The 22,487-nt window shown below is 45.6% G+C and overlaps 1 protein-coding gene across 2 annotated transcripts in view; it reads right to left on the bottom strand.

Annotated features, from left to right (window-relative positions):
* Positions 1-22,487, bottom strand: part of LOC119954549 (leucine-rich repeat-containing protein 37A-like) — a 296,342-nt gene that overhangs the window by 227,940 nt on the left and 45,915 nt on the right. For both annotated transcript variants that reach the window (XM_038779877.1, XM_038779878.1), the window contains exon 2: positions 3,930-4,001. In XM_038779877.1, coding sequence (XP_038635805.1) covers positions 3,930-4,001 — 72 coding nt within the window. The remainder of the gene's footprint in view (positions 1-3,929; positions 4,002-22,487) is intronic.

Genomic DNA, 22,487 nt, shown 5'->3' with positions numbered 1-22,487 from the left:
CAAAACCGTTTTGGCAAATGTTTCACGTTTTCCATTAGGAGTTGGGCAGCTCGGCCTTGCCAATATGGTGTTGGAACACCCACAAGGCTGTTAGGGAGAGAGATTGAGGATTTTAACCCAGCGAAGATGAAGGAACAGCAATATCTTTCCAAGTCAGGATGGTGAGTAGCGTCAGAGGTTATTGGGGCGTGGCAGGAACATTTGAAAGTGAGACTGATAATTCACCAAGTGTACTGTAACTTCCAACTTGTGAAACTACAATCAAACCAAATTTAAATTTAGTATATGGTTGTAACCTTAAGCCCAAAGGGTGACTAAGAATTCAGATAAGTGGAACTACATCTCAGGAACATAATGTTCACAAATAATGAAATGAAATGAAATGAAATGAATGAAATGAAATGAAATGAAAATCGCTTATTGTCACGAGTAGGCTTCAATGAAGTTACTGTGAAAAGCCCCTAGTCGCCACATTCCGGCGCCTATCCGGGGAGGCTGGTACGGGAATCGAACCGTGCTGCTGGCCTGCTTGGTCTGCTTTAAAAGCCAGCGATTTAGCCCAGTGAGCTAAACCAGCTAACCCATGTAATGCATTACATAATGATGTAAATTGCACCTTTTTAACTATATACAATATTATCACACTTATAAATGCCTGTTTCACCACCTCCACTCTCCAGTTTCTCACAGAGGAGCACCCACTACTCACTCTAGCTTTGTTGGGCTCGGTCCATTTGTATCTGTCAGCACTTTAGTGGCCACAGAGGACTCCAAAACAAGAGGCGTAAAGAAACTTATTTTATTACAAAGGCTGTAATGAGCTCCTGACCTCATTACAGCCTTGGTTCAAACATTGACAAAAGAGTTAAATGCCAGAGGTGAGGTGAGAGTGACTGCCCTTGACATCAAGGCAGCATTTGACAGAGTATGGCATTAAAAAACCCTGGCTAAACTGGAGTCAATGGGAATCAGGGTAAAACTCTCCACTGGTTGGAGTCATACCTGGCACAAAGAAAGATGGTTCTGATGGTTGGAGGTCAATCATCTTAGCTCCAGGATATCCCTGCAGGCGTTCCTCAGAGTAGTGTCCTCAACCCAACCTTCTTCAGCTGTTTCATCAATGATCTCCCTTCCATCATAATGTCAGAAGAGGGGATTTTTGCGGATGACTGCACAATGTTCAGCACCATTCACGACTCCTCAGATAATGAAGCAGTCCATTTCCAAATGCAGTAAGACCCAATAAAATCCAGACTTGGGCTGACAAGTCGTAAGTTACATTTGGGCCACTCAAGTGTTAGGCAATGACCATCTCCTACAAAAGAGGATCGAACTATCGTCCCTTGACATTCAATGGCATTACGATCGCTGAATCCCCCACAATCAACATCCTGGGGGTTACCATTGATCACGAACTGAACTGGACTAGCCATATCAATACTGTGGCTACCAGGACAGGTCGAAGGCTAGAAATCCTACATTGAGTAGCACACCTCCTGACCGCCCTCCCCTCCCCCACCCCCTCCACTCCCCAAAGTCTGTCCACTATCTACAAGGCACAAGTCCAGATTGCAATGGGATACTCTTTACTTGCCTAAATGAGTGCAGCTCCAACAACACTCAAGATGCTCAACACCATCCAGGATAAAGCAGCCCACTTGATTGCTCCTCCTTCCACAAATAACCAAACCCTCCATCACTGATGAACAGTGGCAGCCATATGTACCATCTAAAAGATGCACTGCAGTAACTTACCAAGGTTCCATCGACGGCACCTTCCAAACCCATGACCACTATCTAGAAGGACAAGAGCTGCAGATACCTGTGAACCCCACCACCTGGAGACTCCCGTCCAAGTCATTCACCACTCTGACTTGGAAAGATATTGCCGTTCCTTCACTATTGTTGGGGGAAAATCCCGGAACTCACTCCCTAACAGCACAGTGGGTGTACCTACACCTCAAGGACTGCAGCAGTTCAAGAAGGCAACTCACCACCCCCTTCTGAAGGGCAACTAGGGATGGGCAATAAATGCTAGCCAAACCAGCAATTCCCACATCCCGTAAATGAATAATTATATATATAATATAGTACACTCCAGGTCCCAGCCAATACTACTCATGCTTGGTTCCTATCTGGGTCGACTTTTATGATATAGTCCAGTTACTCTGCTGATGGGCCCCTGCCCCTCAATGAGTAAACTTGTATTCTTAGAGGTTCATGGGGAGGCTAAATAGACCATCCCTTAGGTCTTGTGCAGGTTATAACAAGCACCAAGCCCTAGGTTGCATTATCCTCAGACCTCAGCTCTGTCCTTTTTGTTTCCTCCTAGGTTCTAACCCGCATCTCCCTTGCACTTCAAGACTGAAGTTCTCATTTCCTCCCATCCAAAGTTACTTTCATGAACTGGAACTGCCAGATGATTTACCCCTCCTCACCTCACGTTCAACCTCATAAATATTGCCTGCAATCTTGCCAGTTGAAGTAGAACTGTTGTGTTCCGAAAAGAGTCAACTACCTATCCAGGTAATACTTTTATAAATTCCTTCTCTACCTGCATTATTTGAGGTTGATAAGCGTTAAACTGAATCTGCGACAACCATCGGTTTGCCCCCGGGAGTATGGATGGGGGGTTTCGAGCATGGCGGCGGGCGGGGGTGGAAAGGGTGGGCGATATGTTCCTGGAAGGGAGCTTTGCGAGTTTGAGGAGCTTGGAGGAGAAATTTGGTCTGGTAAGGGGAAATGACTTTAGGTACCTACAGTTGCGGGACTTTGTCCATAGACAGGTCCCATCTTTCCCACGCCTCCAGCCAATGGGGATCCAAGACAGAATAGTCTCTAGGGGGGAAGAAGGGGAGGGTAGAGTCTCTGATATTTATAAGGTGCTCATGAGGGAGGAAGGGTCCCAGACGGAGGAACTGAAACTTAAATGGGAGGAGCTAGGCGGGGAAATGGAGGACGGGCTGTGGGCAGAGGCCCTGAGTAGGGTAAATTCGACCGCAACATGTGCCAGGCTCGGCCTGATTCAATTTAAGGTCGTTCACCGGGCCCACATGACGGTGGCTTGGATGAGCAAATTCTTTAGGATAGAGGACAAATGCGCTAGGTGCGCAGACGCTAGGTGTGCAGGAGGACCAGCGAACCACGTTCACATGTTTTGGGCATGCCCTAAGCTTAGGGGGTACTGGGAGGGATTTGCGGGCGTCATGTCCCGGGTGCTAAAAACAAGGATGGCGATGGGTCCAGGGGTGGCAATTTTTGGGTTTCGGAAGACCTGGGAGTCCAGGGGGAGAAAGAGGCCAATGTTTTGGCCTTTGCTTCCCTGATAGCCCGGCGACGAATACAATTGGCATGGAGGGACTCAAAGCCCCCAAAGACTGAGTTGTGGCTTGCAGACATGTCGAGTTTCCTGGGTATGGAAAAAATTAAGTTCGCCTTTATGGGATCTGTACAGGGGTTCGCCCGAAGGTGGCAACCATTTGTTGACTTCTTTGCGGGAGAGTGGGCGTCAGCAGGGGGTGGGGGTAGAGTAGAGTAGAGTAGGAGGGATAAAATGGCGGGTAGCATCGGTGGGAGAGGAGTGGGCTTGTGCAGTATGTTACGATTGAAGTATTGAGTGTACGTGGATGTTTGCACATTTTTGCCTTTTTTGCTTTCTTTCTGTTGATGTCTGTAATTGTTTACAAAGCCAAAAACTACCTCAATAAAATTGTTTATTAAAAAAAAATAAGCATTAAACTGACAAATGCCCAACAAGCCCGTGAGAAGGAACCATTGTATCAGTTGGTTAAAAAGGGGCACAGTTTTTGACCACACATTTTGAACTCTGACTCTTTCACCAATTCACAAACACTATAATTGCTTTATACAACTTGGTACGTCAGTGTTCAAAAGAGGATGAACAGATAGTAATTAAATAAGTGACTTACAAGCTTTCTGTCCATCTGTAGGGTAACCAATTGCTTTCTTGGATTGAAGTGATATCATTTTCACCTAATTCCCTTTGGGGAAAAAACAAAAATGTTAAACAGTCATTGACACATTCATCAGAACCACTGTTTCATAAACACTAACTGTAGCTGCTGATATTTTGTTATTAATCTTTCAAAGGATGTGGGCATCACGGGCACTATACTTCCTATACTTACTATACTTCCCTTGCCTTGACCACCTATGTATTTTAATTTCCCCAGTTTCTATCTTTCACAGCCCAAAAGTGATGTTGAAAACCAAAGCTTGATTTATGATTAATTCAAAATCATTTGCCATTTCTGCTGCCTGTCTAGCAGTCTTAACCCTTTCCGCTTCCGCATGAGTTCTTACTACTGCAGGAAGTCAATCTTGAAATTCCTCCAGGTCTAAAATCCTTTGGTCAATTTTTTATCCTCTTATCCACCTAGCAAAATTATTTTGTTTGATTCTTTCAAATTCTATATACGTCTGATCTGATTCTTTCCTTATTATTCTAAACTTTTGTCTATAGGCTTCCGGGACTAGTTCATATCCACTTAAAACAGCTTTTCTCACCTCATCATAATCCCTTGATACCTTCTCTGACAATGAGGCAAACACTTCACTAGCTCTACCTGTTAATTTTGATTAAGCCAACAATACTCACATGGTTTTTGGCCACTTCAATTGTTTAGCTATGGCATCAAAAGGACAAAAAAATGCTTTTGCGTCCTTCTCAGCAAACCTTGGCAGTGCTTGAACATAGTTAAACCTTTCCCTACTGGGATTTGGATTGGGAAGTGTTACTCCTCCTTCTTGACTTTTCTCAACTTCTGCCTTTAACTCCAACCTTTTAAATTGATATTCTCTCTCTCCTTTTCCTCCCTTGCTCTCTTTCCATTTCCGTATCAAGTCTTTGCATTTCAATTTCCTTTCAAAAATCTTTCTCCTTTTTGCTGCATTTCTAATTGTTCCATTTGTAAGTGAAATTTAGCTAATTCCAATGGTTCTTGTCACAAACCAAGGTGTGTTTCTGGTATTCTTTCCAAATTTAAATGCTGAGCGGTCGCTTCAATTATCTCTCCCTTCCACGCGACTGCAGATAAATTCAACTGCAACTTGACCACCAATTCCAAAAGTTTTGTTTTAACCACCTTTTGTAAATCACCCCGAGATATCTCTTTAACACCCAGGAAATTGATAACTTCTGAAAGAGCCAAACTGACAAGAGTATCAACACCTGAAAGCAACCATTTGTCACACTCCATGTCTTTAAATTCAATAATCCCAAGCCAAACATAGAATTATATTTTTAAAATCCTGCCAAAACAGCCCCAATTGTTATGGGTCCAAAAACAAGAGCCCCAATTTTTTATGGGGTTCCGGAGAACCCAATGTTTTACTTTGGAAAATTGTGAGGAAATGTTACTGCACCACACGAGAGATAACACTGACCAGCAGGAATTTTTTATGGGTAAAACAAACTTTAATTTAAACACAGAATTAAACACATCAGCAACAAAGAAGTAGCTTACATTTAATATCTTGTTCTAACCCTGCGTCTATATATATTTTTTCCCAATTAAGCAAACCAACATAAGTTAATCAACCAGGATTTTTCTTACTTATAGTGGTCTAGCACCTTTTAAATAGAGGTTTATTTAGAACCAAACTGAACCCTGCCAGTCCAGCTTAGTGTTCCAGAAACAACTGACGAACCTGTCTCCTCCCATTAACTATGCCACCTGCAATCAAAAGCACACCACATTCTTGTGTCTTGTTACAAATAGTCACATTACCCCTGGGAAAAATGAAAAGCCAATGATTCTCTCCCTTTGTAATCACAGCAAAAATACTAATCACAAACTTTAAAATATGAACATTTCTCACATTCATCACACTAGTTCTTTGACATTACCAAAACGCCACCGTCTCCCGATTTCAGCAGTTCCACTTGTTCTAAGAAGGTTTGAGAGAGATTACTGTGCCTGAATTTTAGAACCTGTGTTGTTTTAATTAGAATATCTCGGCAGGTAATAGCGCACCGTTGATATTCAAAGCAGAGGACAGTACAGAGTGGAATATTTCACACCACGCAGACCCTTGAAGTTTTTGTTTTCTTCGGGAGTTTTAATGAAATAAAGGAGCATGAAATAAAGAATTGAAGAGCCTTTCCATTCTTTGTTTTTACTGTACAATTATATTCTTAAAGTTATCAATGCAGCCACATGGCCACAATATTAAATAGTCTTTAGTCTGATGTCCTTTTAAATTCAAAAATATACAATCCTGAGAATGACTCAGACTTATGCTTTCACTTCAGCTTTTCTTAGTTGAAGTGTAAAGCAATCAACGTTCTTAGGTAAAGTATTTATTTGTATTTATCCTCTCCCTGAGAAACAATCAATCTCACAGCTTGACTACCAGTAATTTTGCCCTTACATCTGTGCTTTCTGAACTTGTAGAAGTTGTTATCCTTCAAATTAATTGGAGGCTTTGTCTTATTCCATGCTCATCAGTAATTTTCAAAATGGCCCATACACTGATGATTTGGCCTATAACTACATGCCTGAGGAACTCGAGTTCATGAAAAACTTGTTAAACATTTGCCATAGCCATGCCATCTCAGGAGCCCTCAACAAGGTCTCGAACCCAGCACTTCCAAATAACTTATAAAATAATGGTCTTCTGCCAAAATTATGTTCATGGTTATCAAGTTTTCTCTTATCAACTTTTTAAAATAAATTTAAAGTACCAATTTTCTTTTCTAATGCAGGGGCCATTGCCATTTAAGGTGGCCAATTCACCTTCCCTGCACATCTTTTGGTTTGGTGGTGATGGTCGGCGGGGGGGGGGGGGGGGAGAGACCCACACAAACACAGGAAGAATGTTCAAACTCCACGGAATCGTACGCGGGTCCTCAGCGCTGTGAGGCAGCAGTGCTAACCACTATGCCACCATGCTTCACATTCTTCGTATCAACTTAAGCATCCCTTATGATGCTCTGTTCTTTCACTCACTTTGTTCTTGAAATTAATGAGTAAACCATAAGCTTCTCAGTATCCTTCATTGGGATGATGAAAGAATTACCCTCTTTGCAAAACAGAATGGAAAATGTTTTCTGCTTCTGCACTCACCAGGGTGTGATTTTCTGATCATTGAGCTCAATAGACAGAGAACTGCAGGCTGGTGGGCAGAAGAATAAAAAGCCAGGACCAGATTCTACACATCCCTCAACTCTAATAGATGGCTCGCAGCTCTTAATTTTGATGGCTTCCTATTAGTCTTTCTGCATCTCGAGCTTCTTTGACTCATTATCTCCTTTGATGTCAAATATTTAAATCATCCTAAACATTGCTTCCAAAAATATCTTTAATTCCTAGCATTTCTATTCCTTTCCCAAACTCCTCATCTATTTACAAAGTCCAAGTCCTTTCAGGCCTCTTAGGATTGAATTGTTCAGCTTCATAGCACGACCGAAAGGCTAGAAAAAGTGTCTTAAACAACGCCTGCTTCACAAAATCCTGGTCAGTTTAAGGCATCTTAGGCAGGCTGCCAAAAGAACAAGTGAACCAACACTAAACAGTTCCATATGTGTGGTAGTATGACTAGAGGTATTACGGTACCTAACAATAACCGAGATGTCATTGGTGGATATGGCTCGCTGCTTATTGGTCCATTGGTATGTAATACTTGTCATCTATTGGTTAAGGCTGTAAGGTAGCTCCGCCAAGTAAAGGCAGGGTATAAAAGCCCGTGTATCCTCCGCAGCTTCCTTTCTGTACCTGAGCTGCTGGGGGAAACATCTAGCCTATTAAAGCCTTCAGTTCAGACTACAAACTCATTTCTGTGGTCATTGATAGTGTATCAATATGGTTACAGTCATGAAAGATGGCAAAGTTGCAAACAATTCCTCTGTCCCCAACAAAGGCAATGTTTAACTCTAGCCCTCACTTTGCTTGGTGCCCTATTTGCTTCTATGGCTTTAGGAACCTGGATAAAGGAGTGAATTTTTCTTTCAAAAGCAACTTGGAATGTAAAAACACTCAAGAACACTGGATTGATAAGTAGATCTGAAAAAAAAGTGTGTTGATCATTAAGGAACATGTTGCTGCTGTCAGGGAAATTCAGTTAGCTGAAAAGAATTAGCTGTATGCAGTTGATGCAGGGTAAATCTTCTTCTGGGTAGGATGCTCCAAAGAAGACAGATTAACTGGGTTTCGCTTTATTGTGAAATCCAACATGATATCTAACCATGAAGGTATGCCTAAAAGAGTCAGCAAACCCTGATGACTATGAAACCTTTATGGTCTCACAAGGAGCATTCCACCATTGTTAAGAGCTATACACCAACCACAACAAACTTTGATGAAAGAAAAATTGAATTATATGATGATCTGCAGTGTATCAGCTCACAAATTCCTTAATAGAACAAACTATTTGCGGGCCACATGATAAGGGCTGCGTATTCACAATCTCTGGCTTCACTTTTCAATTTTATTTTATCCTAAAGCACATTCCATAATTATCTTTTCTTTGCGATATAGGTCGTGCGCTATATCCCTAGATAGAATCATAGAATCACAGAATGTACAATGCAGAAGAAGGTCATTTGGCCCATTGAGTCTGCACTGGCCCTTGGAAAGCGCACCCTTCCTAAGCCCATACCACCACCCTATCCCAACAGCTCTACCCTATCCCCGTAACCCCACCTAACATTTTTTGGAAACTAGGGGCAATTTAGCATAGCCAATCCACCTAACCGGCACATCTTTGGACAGTGGGAGGAAACCGGAGCACCCGGAAGAAACCCACACAGACAGGGAGAACTTCCAGACTCCGCTCAGACAGCAACCCACGCCGGGAATCGAACCTGGGACCCTAGAGCTGAAAAACAACTGTGCTAATCGCTGTGCTATCGTGCCTGCCCATAATCCTGGGGCCTGGTGCAGGTTTCTGGTGCTCGCTTTGATGAACTGTGAAGTATCCTTGAGAGAAAGTTCGATGGAGCACATTGTATCCGGTCATCGAGGCCTGGGGTCTGGTGGAGGCCCCGACCATTGGTCTTACATACATACTGACCATGATACCTGTAGTGAAGGTTTGGAGGGGACTGGACATGTCGAGTCTTCCCCGTGGTGAGGGTTTCTGGCCGCCTGGGCACAGGGTGATAGTGTGGCAGAGGTAAAGTCACTTCATTCGATGATCCTGGTTGGAGTTTGGTGGTGAGGAGCCGAGGTAAATCAGAGAGAATCCTTGTTCGATTGGGGCGGTTGGTGATTGCTGAGGTGGAGCCCAGCTTGCAATGATGGTTTTGCTAGTGAGAGGGCCTATGCCTCAGCACACCTGTTTGCATCAGGATGATGACCGCCATTGCGCATTGCGAACAATGTTTCTGGATGATGATCTCTGCTCGTTGGAGCAGGTTTCTGATGCTCGCTTTGATGAACTGTGGAGTATCCTTGCGAGAACGTTCGATGGAGCACATTGTATCTGGTCATCGAGCCTGGGGTCTGGTGGAGGCCCCGACCATTGGTCTTATATACTATTGTCCATGATACCTATCGTGAGAGATTGGAGGTGACTGGCCATGTCGGGTCTTTCCCTCGGCCAGGGCATCTGGGCAAAAGTGTGGCAGAGGTGAAGACACTTTGTTCGATGGAACTTTTCAGATATCCTGAGTTTTGGTCGACCATCCTATCATAGCATTGGCCTTTCCAAATGGCATAGATGGTGTTATTATCCTGGAGTTTATCAATAATCCTGGACCTTATTCCTTTGTGATTATACTGTTGATTTCATGTTGTTGTTGTCTTTTCTCCTGATAAGGCTGTACGACGTTTGAGCATAAGGATTTAATGATATGTATATTGACTGGGATGTAGAGTTAACAAGATAATGATAATGCTTCTTACCACTAGAGCGAACCACATATCAGTCATATATATCATGTGACTTCAAGGATTCCGGGATTAGAAGATGATTGGATGATTATTTAAGAGTTAGGAAAGAGCTGGAAGAGTGTCAGGCATAAAGAGCACTTGTAAACTCGAGAGTGGTGTAAGTTAGAGATAGCATAGTTTTATATAACAACCTTCTACTTTAGAAATGTGAACAAATCTTAAATTAGTAGTGGAATACATTAATAGTTTTGTTCGTTAACAAAGCTTTGTGTTCTGTATTCAACACTACTCATCAGAGCCATCCAGATAAAGCAGAATAGAGAATACAACACAGGCGAGGGCATTAGTTATCCTGTTTTCCCAAAAATCATATTGAATCAGAAAAGTGATATGTGGTTTGTGCAGTCTTATCCATTTTTTACGTGCTGTAATCCTTGCATCCATGAGAAGGGAATTCATTTTAGACACCCCTTGTCTTGTTTATAGAGATGAGTGGAGCCACAATAGGGTGATGGTGGATGGTTAGTGTGGTGGTGGGTGGTAGGGTTAATTTAGTCCTCACTTAGATTGAGGATAGCCTGCAGTCAGAATTAATTGTATCGTGTTTGCATTTTGCTTTACTTTTGTTATTGCTTTTAATTTTGAGAATCTGTACTTGTCCCCTCGAAGGCCTGTGCAGATCATGTATCCTGGAGAGGATTGGGTTCCTTCTGACTTTTTTGTGGTTGGTGTTCTCGGGGATATTGCAATAGGGGGAAATTAGTGATTGTGCATGCCTGGGTCTGGTCAGTTTTCCCTGTTTGATTTGCTGAAGTGAGAGTCCGTGTTGTCTGAGCCCTTCTTCGGTTTGGGTTAGGCTTGATCGGGGAGTTAGATTACCTCCTCTGGGTGGTCTTACATAGTGGTTCCCTGAATGTCCTCCTCATTGTGGTTGGGGCAGTGTTTGTGTCTCTGTTGCGGCACCAGTCCCTTTCCCCCCAACATCTTTCTTGCATGGTGCTAGATTGTGACTAATGTTCTTGAGTTTACTCAGGCATTCCTCCTTCCGGAGGGTTTTCTTCCCTTCATTTGGGTGTACAACGTGCTGTTATAAGCCCTGTTTCGGTCGTGGGTTGGTCCGCTGCCGTGGGTTTGGTTAGTAGGTGCAGCGCCAGCTGGGTGGTGGGTCCTGGCGTGTACTGGGCATCTTGGGGGGCATTGACTCCTTTGTCTCAGAGTGTGCTGGACTCGGCCAAGTGCGGTACTGTTATTGATAGGCTGTTGCCCACTTATGCTTGGGACGTCCTTTCTCGGTGGCAATTATTAGGGACATCCTGAGAGGTTGAGTGTTTTTTAAAAAAATATTTTTATTCTCCTTTTTCACATTTTCTCCCGAATTTACACCCACCAATAATAAACAATAATCAACAACAGATATGTCAATCCCCATAACAATAACAACAATCCCATCCTCCCACCAACCCCCAAACATCAGCCCACATGTTTACATAAACAAATGACAAAAAGGAATCAGGGATTACCCATAGTCACCCTTAATACACACAGCCCCCCCTCTCCCCCCCCCCCCCCCACCCATCCCCCCTGCTTAAATAACTTGCTTTATTGATTCCCAAGGGCAATAGGGCACATGATTCAACTGGGTCCTATACTGTGGCAAAATCCTGTTGTCCCTTTACGGTTGGGATGTAACCTTATATGAACAAGCAGCTTTTTCTCTTCTTCAACCTTGGGGGTGGGTATGCGCCGGAGGAATACAGACTTATGGTTGTATCTTGGTCCTTTTTTACCCTGAGAACCTTTGCTTCTGGTAGCTCTCCCTTTTTTATCCTGTTTAATGTGTCAGGAAGCACTGATGACAGAGACCATAATCCAAATTTATGGCTGTTGGTTCTCTCTGTATAAATATGTGTAATGGTGATCTTTCTATACTGTTGCCTGAGGTTGGGATTATGTGATGCTGTGTGGTATATGTAAAATATCCTTCTAAAACTGGGGTTCTCATATATTTTCTTTGTATTTTTCTATTTTTGTTATGGTGGGGCTTACGAATCCGTGATTGGTTCCTGCAGGATTACAGATTAGTCTGACATCCAGAGGGAGGGGCTCGCAGTATGTCATTGGTACCTCTGGTGTTTTGAAGTTGAGAGAGATATGTTCTGGTGCATGCCCAAATATGGCAAGAAAACTTTATCAAGAACTCAGGTGGTCGTTGCGATCAATCATCGTATGGGAAGTTGTGCACCCATTTTACCATATTTTCATGGCTTTTTCCTTCTCTCCCTTGTTGTTTGGTGGTGCGCATAGAGGCGCCAAATTAAATCTAATGAGTGTACCGAGCCAGTTATATTACAGTTCTCCTGGGCAAAAACAAAATAGTGCTGACGTGCTTCCACAGACACCGTGACGTCGGTGTACCGCAGTGATTAGCATTGCTGCCTCACGACGCCGAGAACCCGGGTTTGCACATTCTCCCCGTGTCTACATGGGTCTCACCCCCACAACCCAAAAATGTGCAGGGTAGGTGGATTGGCCACGCTAAATTGCCCCTTAGTTGGAAAATAAATGGGGTACTCTAAATTTATTTTTTTAAAACATTGCAGTACTCCTGTTTCCTTGTGTCCATATATGTTGCACTTTTTCTTGTACTGAGCTGTACCATACCTGTGGTTTTGTTGCTCTATTTGCTAAAATGAAAACATTTAATAAAAATACTTTAAAATATATACAGATTCTTTAACAAAGGTGACTTTAAGTCTCATGTAACATAGAAACATAAAAATTAAGAGCAGCAGTAGCCCATTCAGCCCTTTGAACATGCTCCCCATTCATAGCTGATCATCCAACCTAATCCCGCTTTCCCCCATATCCTTTGATCCCTTAGCCCAAAGACCTATATCGAACTCCTTCTTGGAAACATACAGGGCTGGATTATCCATTTGAGAAACTATGTGCTGACGCCGGGACTGAATGGCGGATGTTCCATGGTTCCGATGGGGATGCGACTGCCGGAGCATATGCCGGAGGACATGCTTATGGGCCGGCAATCGTGTAACGTGGAACTCATGCAATTCCAACGCACGCTGGCATGTGATTCGTTGGGATTGGGAACGGCACTCGAGAGCTTGACACGCAGCAGCTGCATATAAGCACTCCACTCACTCACTCTCTCATTCCAACCAAGAAGATGTCATGCCAGAGGGCTGCCCCAAGATTCAGAAATGCAGACCTACAGATTTTACTGGATGCTGTGGCGGAAAGGCGAGACAGCCTTCTTCCCGGAGTGGAAAGGAAGCTGCCACCCGCCGACGTCAATTGGGCCTGGGCAGAAGTGGCAGAGGCCATGAGCGCCACGGGCTTCACCGCGAGGACCGGAAGCAGTGCAGGAAGACACTGCAGCACCGTCTCCATACCCATGCACCACCCCCTGCCTCCCCCGTCATGTGGCCCCCTCCAGGTGGTCCACAAGCAGTGCTTGGTGAGGATGGGTAACCTCCAGGCCAGCCAGGGTGAGTCACCAGCTCCATGCTGCTGGCACCACTCTGTAACCCAATGCCCATCCAGAGGATGATCGAACCCCACTCGCCAGCAGTCCAGGTGCACCCCACCCTGCACCACATGCCGACACCCATACCACCCGCCATAGCCACGTGCCCTGTACATACAGGCCATCAGTTGCACACCCCGCTATGCTGTCCGCATCTGAGTGTCTTCCACTGTGCATTATCTGTCCTCCCCAGGAGAAAGCAGCCCACTATCTCCGGGAGCGGGGGAAGACTGGAGGGGGTCGGCCGGACCTGTGGCCCCTCACTGTCGTGGGTCAGAGGGCGATGGGCCTTGTTGGTGGGGTGGGAGAGCGGGCAGTTTCAGGGGCAGAGGTCGGCATGGACCGACCAAATGAACCCCCAATGCTTTGCGGTGTTCCGATGGTACATGAGTCACCCCTCTCCCTCACACCACATCTACCTGTGATCTCACCATGCACCATGTATTGTGTCTTGCAAGGTCATCTCCCAACGAGGCAAGGCCGACCTGGTTGCGAGGTGGGGGATGGGAGGCATCGTGTGTCACCGACCGGCGCCATGTATAGTGGCATGCGTATGGGCAGGGCCAGCGGATGGAGCTGAGTGAGGGGGGTGGGCACCCATTGGGATCGTAGTTGCAATGTGCTGTGGACTCTCTTTGCTATGTACTGGAGGTGCTTACCTATTAGTGGGCAGACTGGATGGGAGCAGGGTTGCAGTGGGCAGCCAGGGCTTGGTGACAACCAGTGGTCCTGCGGGGTAGACTAGTTGATAGTGCTGCTGGTGAGTCATCCACCTTGAGGGGGAAGTGTGCCAAGGTGGGTTCTTCAAATATGGAGATTGGAAACGCTCATGAGAAAGGCAGTGAGCATGTTGGTGTGCCAAGCACATAGGTGGGTTATCAAGAAATCCATGAAATCAGCCTTGGTCGCATTTGCCATTTACTTTGCCATGTGGTGTGTCTGACCACCATATGCCTGTAAATTCATATGTACTGCATACTTACTCTGAACTTAAGATAATAAGACAGATATGGTAAATTGTTTTATCCTTCTGAATTTGCATGGCTCTTCAAAGATACATCTGGCGTGAAGAAACAGTGAATATTTGAACCATTTTCTTGTGTCTCTTTTGAGGTCTTTCCAACCTTTTTGTCTGGTGTAATATAGTTCATTTTTCTTGTATAATAAATGCTTTATTCTTCTCACATCCAGCTGCCAATCAACCTGTTTCAAATTTTGGTTAGAATAACACGAATATTGTGATTGCTCCTCTGAACTTTCTTCTTTAATTCCTCCTAAAATCCAAATATTCCATCCTATATGTGGTTCATGCTCTCTGAATATTCATCCCAAATAGTGACATGTGACACACTGTCTTTTAGTTTAACTAATTATTTCCCAAGGCATCAGCACTTTATTTCCCTTTCTTTATTTCCCTTAGTCTTCTTACCTATCTATAATTTATATGTTTTAATGCCAAAGTTCACCACCACTTGATCAATCTTTCTTGGATTTTCCTAAATTCTCTCTCACTACTTTCAACCTCAATGCCTTCCGGCAATATGAACAGGTTTAAATGCCGACGTTTCTGCTCACTCTACCCCTGAATAACAGCCAGCGTGGATAGCATCACCATTATTTCTACGGCAAAATCTGTGCCGCATTAATTAATGACGTACTTGACTAACCTACTAGCATTTTCACACACAAATATTTAAACATCTGGCATGGCTAACAGCAGAGATGAATTGTTATAATAAAGTGTCCTGGACTACTAGAACTTGTTGAATGGAAACATGGTTCAGCAACAAGAACCATAGCATCAGGACTAATATTTAGTCACTTGATCCTGTTCCAACATTTAATGAGCACAGTAAGAAGTCTTACAACACCAGGTTAAAGTCCAACAGGTTTATTTCAAACACTAGCTTTCGGAGCACTGCTCCTTCCTCAGGTCCTGAGGACCTCAGGACCTGAGGAAGGAGCAGTGCTCCGAAAGCTAGTGTTTGAAACAAACCTGTTGGACTTTAACCTGGTGTTGTAAGACTTCTTACTGTGGTCATCCCAGTCCAACGCCGGCACCTCCACAACTTTTAATGAGATCATGGTTAATGTGTATCTTCACTCCATTTATTCACCTTGGGTTCCGAATTGTTAACACGCTTGTCTGGTAAAAATCAAACAAAATCTATTGAAAAATGATTAATGAAACTAGAAGCTACTATTATTTTAAGAGATCCATCCCTTCTAACACCCCTTCTGTGAAGAAGCCATTAAAGGAAACTTTGGAGTTGGTGGTGTGGTGGTAATATCACTGGACTAGTAATCCAGAAACAGAGGCTAAAGCTCGGGGGGCACAGGTTTAAATCACACTGCAACAGTCAATTCCCTAATAATTCTGGAATTGAAACCTAGTCTCAGTAATCGTGACTATGAAAACAGATCTGGTTCAGTGATGTACTATAGGAAAGGAAATCTGCCATCCTTACCCAGTCTGGCCTACAGGTGACTACAGACCCACAGTAATGTGGTTGACTCTTAACTGCCCTCTAAAATGGCTTAGCTAGCCACTCAGCTCAAGGGTAATTAAGGTTGGATACCAAACACTGGTTTGCCAGCAATCACCACATTCTATGCCAGAATATGAAAATAAGACTCTCACAATCATAGGTGAAATCCTGGGCTGAAGGCATGAGAATGGAAGGTGCAGCGACAGGATTACCCTCTCACATGTGGTGGGTAGTTAATTAAGTCGGCTAAATGGGGCAGCACTTTGGTGCAGTGGTTAGCACTGCTGCCTATGGTGCTGAGGACCCGGGTTTGATCCCAGACCCGGGTCACTGTCTGTGTGGAATTTGCACATTCTCCCCGTGTCTGTGTGGGTTTCGGCCCCACAACCCAAAAATGTGGAGGGTAGGTGGATTGGCCACGCTAAATTTCCCCTTAATTGCAAAAAAATAGTTGGGTACTCTAAATTTGTAAAAAAAATGTTAGATGGCCACTGAAGCAAGTGTCAAGTCAGTGACATCACAGCTGGCTGAGCTGCACAGGAGGGGAGAAAGAAGGGCGGAAGAACAATAGTAATAGGGGATTTGTTAGTTAGGGAAGCAGGCGGTGTTTCTGCGACCATGGACATGACTTCAAAATGGTGTGTTGCATCCGTCTTATTGTATGACTTGATGCCATTCCTACATCGAGAAAATTAAATATATCATCAAGGGATCGTTGAGGAAATTCTACCTGAGGTGGCAGGCATTTATCTCGTTCTGTAAGGAACTGGATAGGGTCGACAATTAAGGGGGTTAGTTTATATTGGGTTAGCTTGATTGTTGTAGTAATAGAGATAAATGTATATATAATATATAATACTTTTTTGACTTTTCTTCTATATATTCAGTATATTTGTCAGTTGATAATGCTGTTATTGTTTGTTTCTGAAATTCAATAAATGTATTTACAAAAAAAAATTATTTGAATAAAAGAAAGATTAGGATGGAGAAGAAACGTCACAGTCTAAAGTTGTTGGACTAAATGTTGGGTCCCGAGGATTGTAATCATAGAATTTACAGTACAGAAGGAGGCCACCGGCCCATCGAGTCTGCACCAGCCATACAAAGAGCACCCCACTGAAGCCCACGTATCTACCCTATCCCTGTAACCCAATAACGCCTCCTAACCATTTTGGACACTAAGGGCAATTTAGCACGTCAAATCCACCTAACCTGCACGTCTTTGGACTGTGGGAGGAAACCACAGCACCCGGAGGAAACACACGCAGACACGGGTGAACATACAGACTCCGCACAAATGTGACCCAGCCGGGAATCGAACCTGGGACCCTGGAGCTTTGACGCAACTGTGCTAACCACTATGCTACAGTGTGCCCACAGTAAGATCAGGTGCTGCTCCTCACTGCCATTTATGCAAAATTACAAGGCAGATAAATTGAAGGCAAATAGGATCAGAATACAGAAAAATGTTAAAAAGCTAAAGTTAAGAACACTCTATCAGAATGTAAGTAGCATTCACAACAAAGTGGATGGTTTGAAGGCATAAATTAAGGTAAATGGGTATGATTTAATTTCCATTATGGAGAAATTGTTGCAGGGTGACTGGGACTGGGAATTGAATATTCAAGGATATTTGTCATTTAGGAAGGATAGACAAAAAGGAACAGGAGGTAGCACTATTAATAACTGACAAGATCAGCACACCAGTGAGACTGGATCCTGGGTCAAAAGATCAAGATATAGAATCATTTTGGGTGGAGCTAAGAAACAGCAGGGGGCAGCACACATTGCTGGGAGTTGTTTACAGGCCACCAAACTGTAGTGGTAACGTTGGGCATGAAATTAGGGCTGCATATAACAAGGGTAAAACAGTAATCATGGCAGCCTTGAATTTACATGTAGACTGGGTAAACCTAATTAGCGCTAATGCTGTGGAGGAATAATTCCTGGAGCAGTGCTTTGAAGAACTAACTAGGGATAAGGTTATTTTCGATTTTGTACATTAGAAATGGCTAATTAATAACCTTGCTGTCAGGGAACCTTTATAAAATAGTGACCAAAATTTGACAGACTTTTACAAGTTTGAAAGCGATATAGTTCATTCTGAAACTGGGGTTTTAAATTTGTACAAAGGTATGAGAGGCAGATTGGCTAGGGTGGATTTGGAAAATACACTAAAATATTTGACAGTAGGCAAGCAATGGCTAATTCCGCAATGATACAAATACCCACCAGGAAAGGTGAATCAACCATGGCTAAAGATTGCATTAGTTCAAAGGAAGCTGCTTATAACATTGCTAGAAAAGTGTTAAATCTGAGGATTGGGAACAATTTAGAATCCGGCAAAGGAGGACCAAGAAATTGATAAAGGGAAAAGTGAAAATGAATGCAAGCTAGCAAGAAACTTAAAGGCAGTCTGAAACAACTTATTTAGGTATGTGAAAAGAAAAAGATTAACAAAGACAAATGTGGGTCCATTTCAGGCAGAGACCTGAGAATTTATAATGGAGAACAGGTACATGGCAGAGGAATGAAACAATTACTTTTGTATCTGTCTTCACAGAGCAAGAGATAGAAAATCTCCCAGAATTACTTGGGAACCAAGAGACCTGTGAAAGTGAGGAATTGAAAAAAATTAGTATTAGAAACATAGAAACCCTACAGTTCAAAAAGAGGCCATTTAGCCCATTGAGTCTACACCAATCCTTCAAAAGACCATCCTACCGAGGCCCAATCCCCCGCCCACCCAACCTTTGGACATAATGGGGTAATTTAGTATGGCCAGTCCACCTAACTTGCTCATCTTTGTATTGTGGGAGGAAACCAGAGCACCCAAAGGAAATCCATGCAGACACAGGGAGAACATACAAACTCAACAGTCACCCAAGTTTGGAATCGAACCTGGGTCCCTGGCGCTAACCACTGTGCCACCCCTTATTATTATACATAAATATGATTATTATTAATAAATTATTATATTATTATAGTATTAATAAAGAGGCAGTACTCAGAAAATTAATTGGATTGAAGGTTGATAAATCCCTTGGACCTGATGAGCTAAATCTTCCCATAGTATTGAGGTGGCTTTAGAGATTGGAAAGCATTGGTGGTTATCTTTCAGCATTCTACAGATTCTGGAAAAGTTCCTGCAGACTGGAAAGTAGCAAATACAACCTCACAATTTAAGAAGGGTGGGAGGGAGGGAGGGAGAAAACGGAGAACTGCATACAAACCTGTTAGTTTATCAATAGTAGGGAAAATGTTAGAATCTATTATAAAGGTTCTAGACTACGCTGATGAGACACTCAGAAAATGATTATATGATTAGGCAAAGCCCACATGGATTTATTAAAGAGAAATTATGTTTGGCAAACCTGTTGGTTTTTTTTGGAAGTTACTTTCAGCAGAGATAAAGGAGAACCAGGTGCCACACAGAGTGTCCCAGTCGAAATGGGAACAAAAAGATATCTCACTGCCTGCCGGACTACTGTATAAATATATTGTCTCAGTTTTCCAAAATGGACAATAGCTGGCCTGACAGGTTGACTCCAGCTGGTCACATGCTGGCTTCTGGAGGCTTCTGAGCTGTTGGAAAGCAAAAAAAGGCTCACACCTCAAATGCCTTTGAATGCATGCAACACCTTGCATTATGCAAATATTCCAGCCAAGCCAATATGATGGTTTAGCAGATGAGCTATCTATCCTAGCCAGCTATGAACAAAGGCAGTTGTTTCCAACTCCTAGGGTGCGATTCTCCGCACCCCACGCCGGGTGGGAGAATGGCGGGAGGGCCAGGCGAATCAAGTCACGCCACCCTGGCACCCCCCCCCCCCCCCCCCCCCCGTGATTCTTCCACCCCCCCCCCCAAAATGGTGTGTCGCGTTTTTCAACAGGCCGCTCGGAGAATCGGCGCTTGCCATTTCTCACGGCGACCGGCGATTCTCCGACCCGGATGGGCCGAGCGGCCTGCCAAACCCGACCTGTTCACGCCGGCGCCAACCACACTTGGTCGCTGCCGGCGTGACCAGCGTGTAACCTCTGTGTGTGGGGCATGTGGGGGGCGGAGGGAGGATCGAGCACTACGGGCATGCTCAGGAGATGTCTGGCCCGCGATCGGTGCCCACCGATCGTCGGGCCGTCGTCTCTAAAAGACGCACTCTTTTCCCTCCGTCGCCCCGCAAGATCAAGCCGCCATGTCTTGCGGGGCAGCGGAGGGGAAGACGGCAACCGCGCATGCGCGGGTTGGCGCCAGCCAACCTGCGAATGCACGGCTGACGTCACTTAAGCACGGGCTTTGACGCAAGTATCAAGGCCCGCGCCCGAGATTCACGCGCCGCCGCTCCTAGCCCCCCGGAAGGGGGAGAATAGGGGGCGAGGAGCGGCCTCCGATGGTTTCACTCCGGCATCGGCTGTTTGTCTCCCGATGGGAGAATTCCGCCGCTAGTCTCCAATCTGGTGCTAATTACCTATTCCAGCATACAATGGTTTTCACATTGTTTGGTCAACCTGAAACCAGAGTCTCCAAGAACAAAAGGAATGCTGACTCCTATTAAACACCTCATGATTCCGGGGCTGGGAAAATATATCCTTTGTCTCACATTTAGGAGAAGTAATGAGAGATATGTCACATGACCTCCCACAAGCTGCTAGAACAAGAACGGTTGCCCTGTGGACCTGAATATAGGCTGTTATTGTTTGACCTCTGAAGGGAACAGGACTCTGGGCAGCAGCCTGCATTGTCTACCATCTTACCATCAAGCAGGTGGTAGCAGAAATAACTCTAGCCCTCAGCAACACTGCAAACTACCTTGAGCTTGTGCCTTTAAGACCAACTCAACTCTACATACCTTCTCCCCTGGTGGCAGTCTCCCAACGCCTCCCCACCCTGATGGGGTCAGCTAGCACGACTCGGGCCTGTCCACCCTCGGCTCCAGCACTGTATTACAATCCTCTCCCCCACTATCAGCTCATGAGTATCCAGATTTGGAATGGCAGCCAGCGTTCTCTTCACGAACCCCGCGTCATCCCACCTGGGGGCATATATGCTTACCAACGCCACCAACCTCCCCTCCAATGCACCCGTAACGATCACACACCTGTCCCCCTGATCCACCACTGCTTCCTCCATCTGGAACCTCACACGTTCTCCACCAAAATCGCCACACCTTAAGCTATCAAACACAGAATGAAACACCTCACTCACGCAACCCTTCCTCAATCTCATCTGGTCCTTCACCTTCAGATGGGTCTCTTGCAGCATCACAATATCAGCTTTAAAACTCTTCAAATGCACTAAAACTCTCCCTCTCTTCACCGCCCCCCTAACCCCCCCTCATGTTCCACGTCACTATTCTGACGGGGGCGCTCTCATCCCCACGCCCCTCCTACCTACCATAACCATTACCCCAGGGCCCGCCCATCCGGCCAGACCCACCCCATCCTTTTGTTATCGTTGGCCCATTCCCCCCTCCCAGAATCCCATCCACTTCCTTTTGCAAACACCTCACCCAATATCGATCCCCTCCCCCCACCATCATTCACACTTTCCAGGTCCATTAAAACCTTGGGCGTGATTCTCCGCACTCACGCCGGTTCGGAGAATAGCAGGCCGCGCATATTTTCATGGCGATGCCGGTCCGACGCCCTCCCGCTATTCTCCGAACCCCGCACAAACTACACGTCGGCATTCCCGGCAAAGGCCTCGAAAGCAACCCCGACACGACCAGAATCGCAACTTATTGGCCCCCCGCTATTCTCCGGCCCGGATGGGCCGAAGTCCCGACGTCATCACGCAATGCTTTCACGCCGGCCAACACACCTGCTTTTCAAGTTCGTCAACCAGTCGTGCTGGCTGACGAGAGCTTCGAGTAGGTGAGCGCACCGCTCAGTGCACTGCTGGAGTCTGGCCACAACGGGGAAGGCATCCCCGAGAACGGTCCAGAGCGGGGGGGAGTGGGGGAGACTGAGGGGGGAGTGGGGGAGACTGAGGGGGGGGGGAGACTGAGGGGGGGAAGTGGGGGAGACTGAGGGGGAAGTGGGGGAGACTGAGGGGGGAGTGGGGGAGATGGAGGGGGGAGTGGGGGAGACTGAGGAGGGAGGGGGGTGGGGGAGACTGAGGGGGGAGTGGGGGAGACGGAGGGGGGAGTGGGGGAGACGGAGGGGGGAGTGGGGGAGACTGAGGGGGGAGTGGGGGAGACTGAGGGGGGAGTGGGGGAGACTGAGGGGGGAGTGGGGGAGACTGAGGGGGGAGTGGGGGAGACTGAGGGGGGAGTGGGGGAGACTGAGGGGGGAGTGGGGGAGACGGAGGGGGGTGGGGGAGCCTGAGGGGGGGAGTGGGGGAGACTGAGGGGGGAGTGGGGGAGACTGAGGGGGGAGTGGGGGAGACTGAGGGGGGGAGTGGGAGTGGGGGGGGGGGGGTAGGGAGAGAGTGAGCGAGTGACCCGTCCAACCCCTTTACAAAATGTCTGCCACCATGCCATGGCGTGCCGGTCACGAGGACAAGGCCGCTGTTTGCCCTGTGGCTTATGGCCACAGGCCACTGATGCACCGGTGAAGAGGACGTAGTTAACTGCCCGTTGGATGCAGAAAGTGACCAGAGGT

The sequence above is a fragment of the Scyliorhinus canicula genome, chromosome 19, assembly GCF_902713615.1.
Source record: "Scyliorhinus canicula chromosome 19, sScyCan1.1, whole genome shotgun sequence".
Lineage (NCBI taxonomy): Eukaryota > Metazoa > Chordata > Chondrichthyes > Carcharhiniformes > Scyliorhinidae > Scyliorhinus > Scyliorhinus canicula.
Note: the sequence above shows the minus strand (reverse complement) of the source record. Positions and strands in the feature narration are given on the sequence as shown.